At 34.1% G+C, this 12,721-nt stretch overlaps 1 protein-coding gene across 1 annotated transcript in view; it reads left to right on the top strand.

Annotated features, from left to right (window-relative positions):
• LOC106136370 (suppressor of lurcher protein 1) overlaps positions 1-9,471 on the top strand; it is a 32,123-nt gene extending 22,652 nt beyond the window's left edge. The window contains exons 8-14 of the mRNA XM_060946266.1: positions 235-354; positions 1,907-1,975; positions 3,034-3,220; positions 3,458-3,648; positions 5,963-6,170; positions 8,815-9,047; positions 9,440-9,471. Of these exons, the coding sequence (XP_060802249.1) occupies positions 235-354; positions 1,907-1,975; positions 3,034-3,220; positions 3,458-3,648; positions 5,963-6,170; positions 8,815-9,047; positions 9,440-9,471 (1,040 nt within the window). The remainder of the gene's footprint in view (positions 1-234; positions 355-1,906; positions 1,976-3,033; positions 3,221-3,457; positions 3,649-5,962; positions 6,171-8,814; positions 9,048-9,439) is intronic.
• Positions 9,472-12,721: the final 3,250 nt, after the last annotated feature.

The raw sequence follows: 12,721 nt of genomic DNA, 5'->3' as shown, positions 1-12,721 counted from the left end.
ATTTGTCACAGAAAATCAGTTGTCTGTAAAATGAAACATATAGGTATCACTTTCAAGCTATGATCCAATATCAATATGACGAACAGAATATACGAGAATTTTTTCAATGATCATTATAAATATAAATACATTATTTATCGTGAATTAGATTAAAAAAAGCTATCATTACATCCCTAGAAATACTCGTAGCATTATAATCGGCTTGATATTATGTCAATTGCAATTTTGTTTCAGGTTATGAAATTTTATCAACCGGATCAGAGTTATTAGTACAATTCACTGCTAATTCCAATTCACCGGGACAAGGCTTCAAAGCGAGCTATCAGTTTCAAATGGACGACAATTCTAGCGCAGGTTAAGTAAGCAGTATGAGTAATTATTTGAATACATTGACGGCCTCTGAACCATTGGTCCCGGGTTCTTTGTCCGGTCAAGTTAGGATGTAAAACTAACTTTATACGGTTGGCCTGGGTCTTGAAGGTCTATTTGTATTAGTTTTATTATAAAAAACTGGTATTTCTATGTTCCCATATCACTATAATTTACTTAAAACATTTGTATTAAATTCAAAAATTCACTTTGGTAGCTCTGTCTTTGTAATTTGTCCCGCATTTTATTTTTTACGAGTATTATATGTATAGGAAATATGTACTTAATAGCTGCTCTTTTGGAGACTATAACCAAGTTAGCTGGTGCCAAATCTGAGGGTATAATTAGATAAATCTATTTTAATCTCAATTCCATCATAAAACCATACAGTTGAACGTGGCCTTTCGGTCTTTCCATGACTGTTGGCTCTGTCAACCCCGTAAGAGATATTGACATGTATGTTATGCTAATTCAATAAGAAGGAAGAGTAGATAATAGGTAAATGTAGATTAAGTGTGGAATACGTTTCTTTTATTAGTCTTTTCGTTTCAGTCTTAAACACTTTTCCGTTCTTTGTTTCCAATTGATTTACTTGCATTTGCTGTTGCACTTTATTTCGACTAAGAAATTTCCGAAACGTGGTCTTAACATAGAGTTTGGAATAATATAACACCATAGAGGTGGAAAATCCGGTTATGCCATGACTAATGATTTTAACACCTTTTCTTAACGCACTTCAATTCTAACATTTATTTCCTTAGCTTTACAATTAGCTGAAAACCAATCTGCGTGCGAAACAAGAATAAATATTGTTTCAAGTACAATACATGACTTGTCTATTGTATTACGATTTCTATGGGTCTGGCATTGTTTAGAAGTTACTCTAGCGGGGAAGTGCTCTGGCTAAATCAATTTGTATCTACAAATTTCTCCCTAACAAATACTCACCAATTTCCTTCAGGACTCTATTTGTAACTCGATCAATCTATTCTCCTCGATTGGGGAAGAAACGTGGACCATCAACTAGGGGTTAATCAATAACACCCTAATTACTTAAATCGACAGTGCGTCAACGATGTTGTCCGAATTAGAGATTTGCTAAGTCACTGCTAGGGTATCATTTATAGGGTCCGAATTCGTTTATTTTCTGATCGAATATTAAGTGATTCCTTCTGGTAAAGAGATATTATTGTAGCAGGTTGATACGGGTAACTTGGAGTAACATTATTAGAGTTTATCTACTTACCTTTAGCTGACCATGAACTTTGGAAATAAGTGATAATGTTATCGAAAATGCTATTTGATAAGGAAGGGACATTACAATTCTTACAGTTAATGTGGACAGGATCATAAAGGTTATATTAAACCGACGAGCTTTCATTAAGATAGTGACCTATGAATGCGGATGAAGTTCTGAAAGGAAGTATGCGCAGGGATCGTGGCGAGTAGAAAGATGTAGTCTCTGCCTACCCCTCTGGAAAAGAGGCGCGATTTTATGTATGAGGTGCGTCGTTTAAAATGTTACTTTTTCCGACAGAATCAGACATAAAGAAGTCAGTCACCACGGAACCAATACCCGGACTAGGACCTGCAGTCAGTGCTACAAGTAAGATTTTTTTAAATCACTGATTACATTAATTTAAGAAAAGCTTTACAGTCTACGCTGTGCCTAATGCCCCTTTTATAAAAAATCTACGGCATGACGGCCTAAATCGCGCTATGATGTGAAAGTGAGACAAATACTTTTTTTTACGAAAGAAATGTTATTATTGATGATGAAAAGCATGTAATCTAATAATAAAGACATAATAAAAAAGGGATGAGATGTCCTTTTCCAGACTCTTATATATAGGCAAAATTTAAAGAAGATTAGTTCAGTAGATAACGCTTGCTGAGACAATTAACATATTATCGCATTTACTATATTAGTTGGGATATTGTAAGAAATTTTCGAACAACGGCTGCCTTATTTAGTTTCATAACATAAAAATGGCCTAGTCTAAATTTTAATGCCCCAGTAAAAGCCGTTCTCTAAACTTATTTCGAAATATGCGTGCTTTTAAAATGCAGGATGCTCTCAGTTCGGGATTTAGTTTAGTGCAATAAGCATAAAACTTACTGTCCCGTTAGAAGTTGGCTCCGATGTAGATTTCGAAAAATTTAACTCTGCGCTCCTATCAAAGAATGGGTAGTATTTATTATATTGAAATTCGTTAATTATCCTAGTGTTTTATATCTTCGTGTTTATAGTTACTTATCGTTTTATGGGTATCGCGTAGTACTCGTAAGAAGCTATCTTAGTTTATCAACTTTGCTCGTAAAAGTTTTCAGCAAAGTACCTACTCTACTTGCAGTGGGTTCTAATCATTTCTATCGTTTTGTCTTTAAGTAATTTAGGTACTTAAATCACGTACAGTACAATACGTAACATAACTCCAAAAAAAACATAAGGATAATTTTATTTGCAGTCGTTAAAAACACACAAACACATCTGATTTCTCAGCATCTCACAGAATTCATCATATTCATGAGAGGAATTCTGTCTCATAAAATAGCGGACGCATTTTTTTTTTACAATTGTCAATTTTGTAGGCAAATATATGACACCTTAAATGTATAAAAAATGATTTCATATTTTCACTGAACACACCCAACTGTTTCCAGCATCTTCCTGCCACAAGATGTTCAGGAGTGACAAGAGTAAAACGGGGAAGCTAACGTCTCCACAATACCCCGCTCCCTATCCCCAGAAGACACAATGTGACTACGACTTCCTGGCGAGGGGCAGGGAACGCGTCAGACTTGTGTTCGAAGATTTCAGCCTGCAGAGGATGACTGAGAATATCATTGAGTAAGTATTGAAATATCGTGTGTTGTGCTCCATCTCTTTCCCATGGATGTCGTAAAAGGCGACTAAGGGATAGGCTTACAAACTTGGGATTATTTTTTACTGTAGTCAGAGACGTCTACGCCGCAAGGGATATAGATGTCATTATATGGATGGATAGCAATACAACATTTTACTACAATATAGAGCTACTCCAGTTCACTTCGAATAAGATTGTAATTCACATAAAATTTGTTCCAGTTGCGAAAGTATGGACGCTCTCGACGTATTTTTATATGTGGACGGGCGACAGGAGAAGATGGCGTCCTTTTGTGGGAACGATATACCGAAGCCAATAATGTCGAATGGACCAAAACTGTCTATTAGGTTCCGAGGGATATACTCGTCGAGGTATAGTCGGGGTTTTAAGATAGCTTATTCTTTTGTTGAAGGTAAGTGTACAATTTATAACGATTGATAGTTATTTAGTTTGTAACATGAAAACTTATTTTATGTTTTTATGTGTTTTTAAGGCTTGTCGATTTTTTATTGTTATAAAAAATTATATAGGGACGTTGTATTGAGTTTATATCTTTTATTTTTTTTTAATTTTTAGTTGCCGTTATAAAATATTAACTTTAGTACAAAATAGAACAATTATAACTGTTATGATTTCTATAAAATAAAACGCGAAGACATTCCAGGCAAATATTTTTATTAGCTAAAATAGTCAGGTTTTTTGTATATTCTTTTTATATCTTATCAAGACAATATCTTGCGAAAATAAATAAACATGAAATCGGGAATACAGTAACAAAAAAGGAGTTAGCCAGAATTAGTAATTGCTCTTTATTGGAAGCAAAAAAAATTGAGGGAAAGAAATAATATTCCTGTCTGATGTTTGCACTTATCTCCGGGGCACTATATATTTTTAACATAGAAGTAGTATTTTGTTTAATTTCAACAAGAATACACTCCTGCTGTCAATATGAATCAATCATGAGAAGCGATACACATATTCCATTCATAAATAAGTATAAGAGCTTACTATATAAGAGTATAATAACGAATTAAGCAATATCACTAGAATTAAGCAATATCACTAGGTAAAAGTATTTTTTTTACTGTGTTTTTATCTATTAGTTTTCTTATTACATATACATTAACATATACCTCATTTGCATTTTAACAAAACGATTTATTGTTATAATTCTTTCCCGGATTGTTATAATAAAACTATAACTAGAAATTATATTGCGGTATCTAAGTGATGCTTGTGTCAATTACGTTTACCCCAAAATGTTTCTAAGCTGAGGTCACTTTGCTTGCTTTAAAAACTATTTTTGATCCAAAGCAAATGTTCACTCTATGTTCAGTAGGAATTCTATGATTTCAAACAACCACCCCACCGCATCACATTTTACTGCCAGTATTTTGTTTTTAATATGAAAGTATGAAGCTTTTAAAATTGGAATAACTTTTTAAAACACTGACATTTCACAACAATATCTTTTTAATAATAATAAATTTCGAAAAATTTTTAGGTGATGATTATTTTTTTGCAATAATTTTGTTCCTGAATTTTAATACTTGCTTTTAATTAGCTTAGTAAATTCAAATACAAAGTTGTTATTTTAAAAAGCAATACACAAGCAATTACTGTCTATTTCAGTGATTTCCGCGTTGGCGACGTTATATTATTATCTACTCGTTTCAAATAAAACAAAAAAATATCTACCGTCTCATTTCAATAAGAATACCGCTCCTCTCGTTTCATAGATCAATCTTTCCGTTCAATTTACTTAAGCGGAAATGTAAATACGATTTATTGGTACCCACCTGTTTTATTAAGGCATACCTTTCTGGAAGAATCTTTGTACTTTCTGAATTCTGTTTTACCTGACAAAATGAAGAGGGAGGTTCAAATAAAGATTTCATCGACCAACAAAACCGGAATTAAATAAATATTGGCATATTCCCTTAACAGCATTATTAGGTCAGTAAGGTATTTCCTTGTTTTTGTACTTTTTGATAATATGGCGTTTAAAATACAATATTTTGTTTTTTAATTATATATACCTAGTAGCACTTGGATAGTCAAGACGAATCTTACGATACCATTAACATTAACATTAAAATCCAATCCATCCAGCCGTTCAGGCTTTAACAGTGAATATAGAAATCTACATACGTACACTCAACCCTATCTATCGCAGTCGGGTAAAAAAAATGTCTAAAAAAATATTAAACTAAAAAAAATACTAACATTTGTAGATAGACATTTACATATAATGCCACGAGATGGCGCTGTATCAAAGTGTTGTAACGTACATCGCGGTATAGAATTTCATGTTGAATTGCTTAACATTCCAAGTTTCTAAAGTGATCTTTGGTCAACGGGAGTTTAATTACCTGACTTACCTACTTCTATTTTTTTACCCATCACCACCATACTATGGTTGGCCGGGGTTTAAAAACTACTTATTTTACTGAAATATGAATCACATAGTGCGTGTAGAGGTAATCGTTCTAGAGCTTTATGAGTGAGAGTGAGTTTTTTTTAGTTAGCCAAAAAGTCATATCGTACATTAAATATACCTACATAAAATCACGCCTCTTTCACAGAGGGGTAAACAGAGACTACATCTTTCCACTTATCATGATCTCTGCATACTTACTTGGCCTCATCCACATTCATAACTCACTCACTCTCTTCATTCAAGTTGTAACATGAAAAATGAATATTTTAAAACTTTAACCTTCCAGATTATGGAATCACCACTGGGAGCCAACTCTTAGAATTTCCATGTGCCTTTGTATTTAATAGCAGCGAGAGGGGGAGGGGTGTTGTGACGTCACCGAATTATCCAGGGACGTACCCTAGGGACACAGAGTGCAACTACTTCTTTTACGGGAACGACAATGAGAGGGTTCACTTGCATTTCAGTTATTTTGACGTGGAGGGAGTTTTACCGTGAGTATTAACTTTGTTATTTTTAACACAGGTATCTTTTATGGCAACATCCATATATGACTTGACCGTTTTTGGTAAACTAACTTAAGGAGATTATAAGTAGGTAGTAGTAAAGTGCCGTGTGGTTCCCGGCACCAATAGAAATAAGAATAGGACCACTCCGTCTCTTTCCCATGGATGTCGTAAAAGGCAGTTAAGGGCTTATAGTATAATAGGCTTTTAAACTTGGAATTCTTTTTTAGGTGATGGGTATTAGCAACCTGTCACTATTTGAATCCCACTTCTTTCTTTAAGCCAAATAGCTGAACGCCTATCAGTTTTTTTTAAGCCTGTTGGCGCTGTATATCCCACAAGGGATATAGATGTGATTATATGTATGCATGTATGTAGTATAGTACGGAAGTAGGTACTTTGTAAGTAGTTTTTATTTACTAAGTACTTCCGTGTAACTCTCGCCATTTAAATTCCCATCAGCTTTAGCTTCAGCTTTATGTCGAAAGAAAATTAAACTGTCACTCGATTCTCATGTAAAATCATGAAATACTATGAAAAAAAAAAAGAAAACTGTTATCTACGCATCTCTCATATTATTTCACCGCATGTTCCGGGCCATCCCACACATTTGCCAATGTCAACATGTATTTTCTTGTCGTTATGTTATTTACATGCAAACTTGTGGAAATATTTTAGGAGAAGGACGAATCGTTTATGCTTTTGTCCGAATAGTTTTATATACTAGCTGTTTGGCGTGGTTTCACATGATTTTTTTTTATTGTTTATTGTCACATTTGTCAATGTCAACATGTATTTTCTTGTCGTTATGTTATTTACATGCAAACTTGTGGAAATATTTTAGGAGAAGGACGAATCGTTTATGCTTTTGTCCGAATAGTTTTATATACTAGTTGTTTGGCGTGGTTTCACATGATTTTTTTTTTTATTGTTTATTGTCACATTTGTCAATGTCAACATGTATTTTCTTGTCGTTATGTTATTTACATGCAAACTTGTGGAAATATTTTATAAGAAGGACGAATCGTTTATGCTTTTGTCCGAATAGTTTTATATACTAGCTGTGTTGCGCGGTTTCACGTGATTTTTTTTTGTTTATTGTCTACTAGCGACCCGCCCCGTCTTCGCACGGGTGCAAAATTATAAATGTTATTATACATAAAAACCTTCCTCTTGAATCACTCTACCTGTTACAAAAAACCGCATCAAAATCCGTTGCGTAATTTTAAATATTTAAGCATACAGACAAACAGACTAAAATAGTGACTTTGTTTTATACTATGTAGTGAAGATGTCCCACTCGAGCTGATTTAATGTATTTTTCCTCTTGTCTTTAAAATACCTGATTCGTATAAACTTATGTAGGTAGAATAATTAGTCAATCTACATAAATATAGTCACGCCTATTTCCCTCGCGGGGTAGGCAAAGCTAACAGTCCTGAAAAGACCAACAGGCCGCGTTCAGCTGTTTGACTTAATTGTAGTGACAGTAACAGATTGCTAGCCCATCGCCTAAAAGAAGACTCCCAGGTAAATAAGCTTGTCCCTTAGTCACCATTTATGGCCACTATGGGAAAGAGATGGAGAGGTCCTAACCCACCCCATCCAAATTTTACGATAAACATTTATGTCAGTTTGACATGCCTATTCGCTAACTTAACTGTACATTAACAAAAAAGATAAAATTCTGTCATAGTATCAAAAATAACAGTAGGTACGCGTTATGTAGATATTTCAATTTCCCCGCTATCTTGTACAAAAAGTTTTGACACATGAACATACATCAAAATTTATTTGAAATATATACCGAGCACGCACAATACATATTCGTCAATAATCCTATTATTAGTATAGACATAACATATGTATATACTCGTAATAATATATGAACGTCCCCAAAATCCAAATTTAACGTGGTTGGTATCAGATGAATGTCTAACCGGATCCATCTTGATTCATAATAAGCCTATCGTATCAGTCCCTTTACGCTAGGGAATGACTATGGATGAATGTAAGGCCAACAAAATAAGTAAGGCGGTGGGAGTCAGACTATGGTATGCACAGAGATGTACTAGGCCTTCTCCCCCCGTAGTATGGCATGCGCGACATACATACATACATATAATCACGTCTATATCCCTTGCGGGGTAGACAGAGCCAACAGTCTTGAAAAGACTGATAGGCCACATTAAGCTGTTTGGCTTAATGGTAGAATTGAAATTCAAATAGTGACAGATTGCTAGCCCATCGCTTTTTATAAGCCTATACCTTAGTAGGCTTTTACGACATGCGCGACGATGTATAAATTGCGCGAAAAACTATCGCTATCTCGTTTCACGTCATTATAAAAAGCGAAACAGCGATAGTTTATTGCGCGATGAAAACGGCGTCGCGCATGCCATATTACGGGGCAGGAGTTACTTTTTTTTAACTTCCACGGGTGCTAGTACAAATGCTTACTAGTTAAGGAGGCTTTATGTATGTTAAGAATAAAATTTTATCCATTAAACCTGACTTATCATTAATCCTTATAAGGCAGGTTTTATGGATAAAACCAAGGTAAGGAGCGGACGCAACATAGACTCACCATGAAGCTAAAAAGGACGATGATGAGACGAGTTCATGCTTCCAGATGCGAAGCTGTCTCCGCGAGTGACTACGTACAGTTCTCCAGTCAAATGATAGACTCAGAGAGCCACAGGTACTGTGGTCAGATGAAGGAGCTCCAGGTGACTTCGGAGAAGAACTTCCTAAGGATCACCTTCAGGTCTAACGACCGCCTTGACGGCACTGGCTTCAAGGCAGACTATCTCTTCCTCAGGGACTCAGAAATGCATAGCATTGTTATGCCGGATACTGATAGCGGTAAGTTTTAGTATGGTAGAGACCTGGACTAAAATAGAAGACATGGCCGGTCTTGTCAAACTTATCAAATTGCGCAGGGATGTGTTTAAAAAATACGGTCGCAATGTGAACCTCCTCGTTTTTTAAAGTCGGTTGAAATGAATAAGGAAAAGGCTTATAAACTAGGGATTCTAGGCGATAGGATTTTCCTTATAGTTTTTTAAGTAAAAGAGCAGTTAATAACTATAGGTCTGATAAGAACTATATTTATACAAAATTAATTCAAAATCGATGTATTGGTTTAGCCCAGAGTATGCCATAAAAATATAGATAGATCAATTTATAATATTTTTTGCTGAACTTTAGTTAATTTAATTTAAATTATATGATAACTGTATAAATAAATTAACCAGATAATGCTGCGGATGGACTAAAATTTACATAATTTATTCATTGAATAGTTACACATATTAAATTGTAATATAATCCAAAATGCATTTCGAAATTCCACTTTATCAATAAATAATTTATAATTGTAATAAATAAACTAACCTCACTTATTACTCGAATAATTTGGAAACTTTTAAAATAATATTTTTGCGAGATTAGATTTTTCTTCTTTTTGAAATTTCCCAAAATTACTTAATCTTGTCGCATAGCTAAATTTTAAATAAAGTTACTAATTGTAAATGTAACTTTGAAGGATTCCGTGGGACATAATAAAATGAGGTCCAACTTCAGTCATTGGAATAAAAGTGAAATTAAATTCCAGGTCTATTTTATTTCGTCAAATTGAACAGTAGGCTGAGAAAAGCAGTAATTTTGTTACAGTTCCCTTAAATTTGTATTTAATTACGTTTATTGTTTTCAATGAAAACGTGTCTCCATTTTTGCATACTAAATAAAAAATAAATCTACCAAAGCATTAATAAAAAGTTTCCTTGAGGTATGGTTTTCATAAACAGTATTAATAATTATTTAATATACGAGATCTCGAAGTCCTTAAGATCCCTGAATTGTTTATCCCCTGCAAAGATTGAGGAGGTCAAACCGGAGAGACAGTCAGATCTGTCGTGATATTCAATCCATATTTCCACAGTATACCTATTCGTACTAATTATCCTATGGTGTCGGCTTCTACTTGTCTATAAACAAGAGCAATAGCATTGTCTATTATTTGTGTATAGATACAGTTAAGTAATTATCTGTCTCATTAATAATACATTTGTTTCAGGTACAAGCTGGTTTGCATCATGGATAATGTTGTGTCTTTGTCACGTCGCGTCGTTAACGTTACGGTATTCCAAGATGTTAATTAATGAAGGATTTATGGTCTAAATAAATTATCACTGTTGATATAAATTTGTTGTTTCATTAGCAGATTCTCCGTATATTATAAGGCTGATCTGAATTTTTGTAATAAAAAAATTAAACAGATTGACTGATTGGCTGAGTAGATATTTAAAATTTAGTATTAAGGTTCCATAAAAGGGGTAGGGGTTCACCTAAGATAGTTTACCTGAAATTGCCACGGGAAGAAAAGGAACATTGTTTTTTTTTTTCATTTCATTCAATAAACAGACACTGAAATGAAATTTTATTAAGACTGCAAAATAATTTTACAACAAATCAACCGCATTCTCCGCTTTTAAGACTGGGTCTTAAAAGCGGAGAATGCAACCGGGAATTTACTATGATGAAAGGGTATAGGGTATATTATTAAAAATATCTCATATTCTATGCACGCACATATTGCTACGTAGCAGCAGGAAAATGTACCAGAGTGGATTTTAGCTTGTAAATATATTGATATATTCATATTCCGCGAGTGAGGAATAAATGACAAAGTTCCTGGAAATACTCAAATAACTGTAGAATTTTGTAGCACGTACGGAAGAATTGAATTTTAAATTTCAACGAGACACAATTCGTATGAAGACTAGCTGAGTTCAGAGTTTCCAATCCTGTGGGAATTTATGGAGAGATGGAGATATTAAGCGTTAAAAAATTGAGTGACAGACACTAAAAAAAAAACAATATGTTATCGATAAAGTTATCGAGCAATGGTTTATATCAGTTGTAAGTTCTATATGAAGCCGGAACCTGATAATTACTTACCTAAGTACTAAGGATGTCTTACGGTGAGGGAAAACACCATGAGGAATCCTGCACATTCACTCAACTGAAAGGTAGAACGATCCAATACGAGTTAGGTTTACCTGCAAAGGTTGTGGAGGAGAGACGGAAGTCGCTTCGGGTAAAACCTGACTCACCAAATCCAGGATCCATGTTAAAAGGCATACACCGAGCTCCTCTCTAAAGAGATGGTGATGCAACCAGGACTAAAGTCAGTAGAAAGAAGGGTGTCACTTACAAATGACAGGTTGCTAGCCGTTTGGCTAGCCAAACAATCGTAAGTTTATTAAGCCTTTCCCTTTATTAGCGTTTACAAACTACTTAGAAAGAGAATCAGCTTACATTAAAGCTATATAGAAAGAGAAGCAAATGGCAAAAAATAATAATCAAAAGTTGTTGTAATATTTTTCTATACTAAATAAACATACGAAAACCCATAAATCTTTGCAAGAAACAAGCAAGAAATTTTAATACCATAGGCAAGTTTTCTTAAGATTGTGTTTATTTAATGTCATTTGTCTTCAACTTTGCTATATTTTCATGTTCGACAATAAGAACGACGAAACTCTTAACTTGTAAATAAAATAAAAGAATACAGTTTTTAATGTTTTTATAAACTTTTTACAATTTTTTTTAATACTTATTACTGACAACGAATTGATTATTTAATACATATATTTTCTTCATTCTTTATGGAGTAGACTGATAAACTCACAGGCAGACATATAATTGCTTAAAGATGAAATTAGGAGATTTACTCATTAGGGTTAGGTTTCTTTAAATGATTGGGGAGGTCGCTTCGTGATAAAACAGGGCTTGCCTCCATGATAACATGCAAACCCCAGGCTAAAGGCTGATCTCCAGACTCCAGAGACGAAGACAACTATAACTCCAAAAAGATGGTAATACTGTATATATTTAACTTCATATAAATTTTAACCTAATTCCATCGTTAAACCATTCAGCTGAACGTGGTCTTCCTTTAAGATGATTTGATTTGATTTGATTTGAAAAAGTCTGTTTGCTCTTTCTTCCCCGTAACAGATAAATAACAAAATTACACAGATTGAGTTAGCCTTGAAATAAGTTCGAGACTTGTGTTACGAGATACTAACTCCACGATACAATATTTTATAATGAATACATATAGATAAACATCCAAGACCCACGCCAATCATAATTATTTCACTACTCATCTTGCCCTGGCCGGAATTCAAACATGGGACCTATTGTATCACAGACCGTCAAAAGACTTGTTGACGAAAATATGAAGTATGTATAAGCTTTTAAGCGTTAGGTAATTTAAGCATAAGATTGAAGTACTAAGTATTTCTAGTTTAGATAACTAAACTCACGAAACCCTTTGGTCGTGCTTGCTAAATAGAAATGAGTATTTAGATAGAAATGTAAATTGTGCAGAAACTTGGTTTCCTGTGAATAACGTAGGCGAGACTCAAATACTAGCGTCAAGGTACAGTGACCCGCACTTAAGACTAGTAGAAAGGGGGTCTGATTTCTGTCATTTCCACTGTATTGTGGGAATTGAGGTTAAACTGATT

Source organism: Amyelois transitella, chromosome 10, assembly GCF_032362555.1.
Source record: "Amyelois transitella isolate CPQ chromosome 10, ilAmyTran1.1, whole genome shotgun sequence".
Taxonomy (NCBI): domain Eukaryota; kingdom Metazoa; phylum Arthropoda; class Insecta; order Lepidoptera; family Pyralidae; genus Amyelois; species Amyelois transitella.
This window is presented reverse-complemented; position numbering and strand designations above follow the sequence as displayed.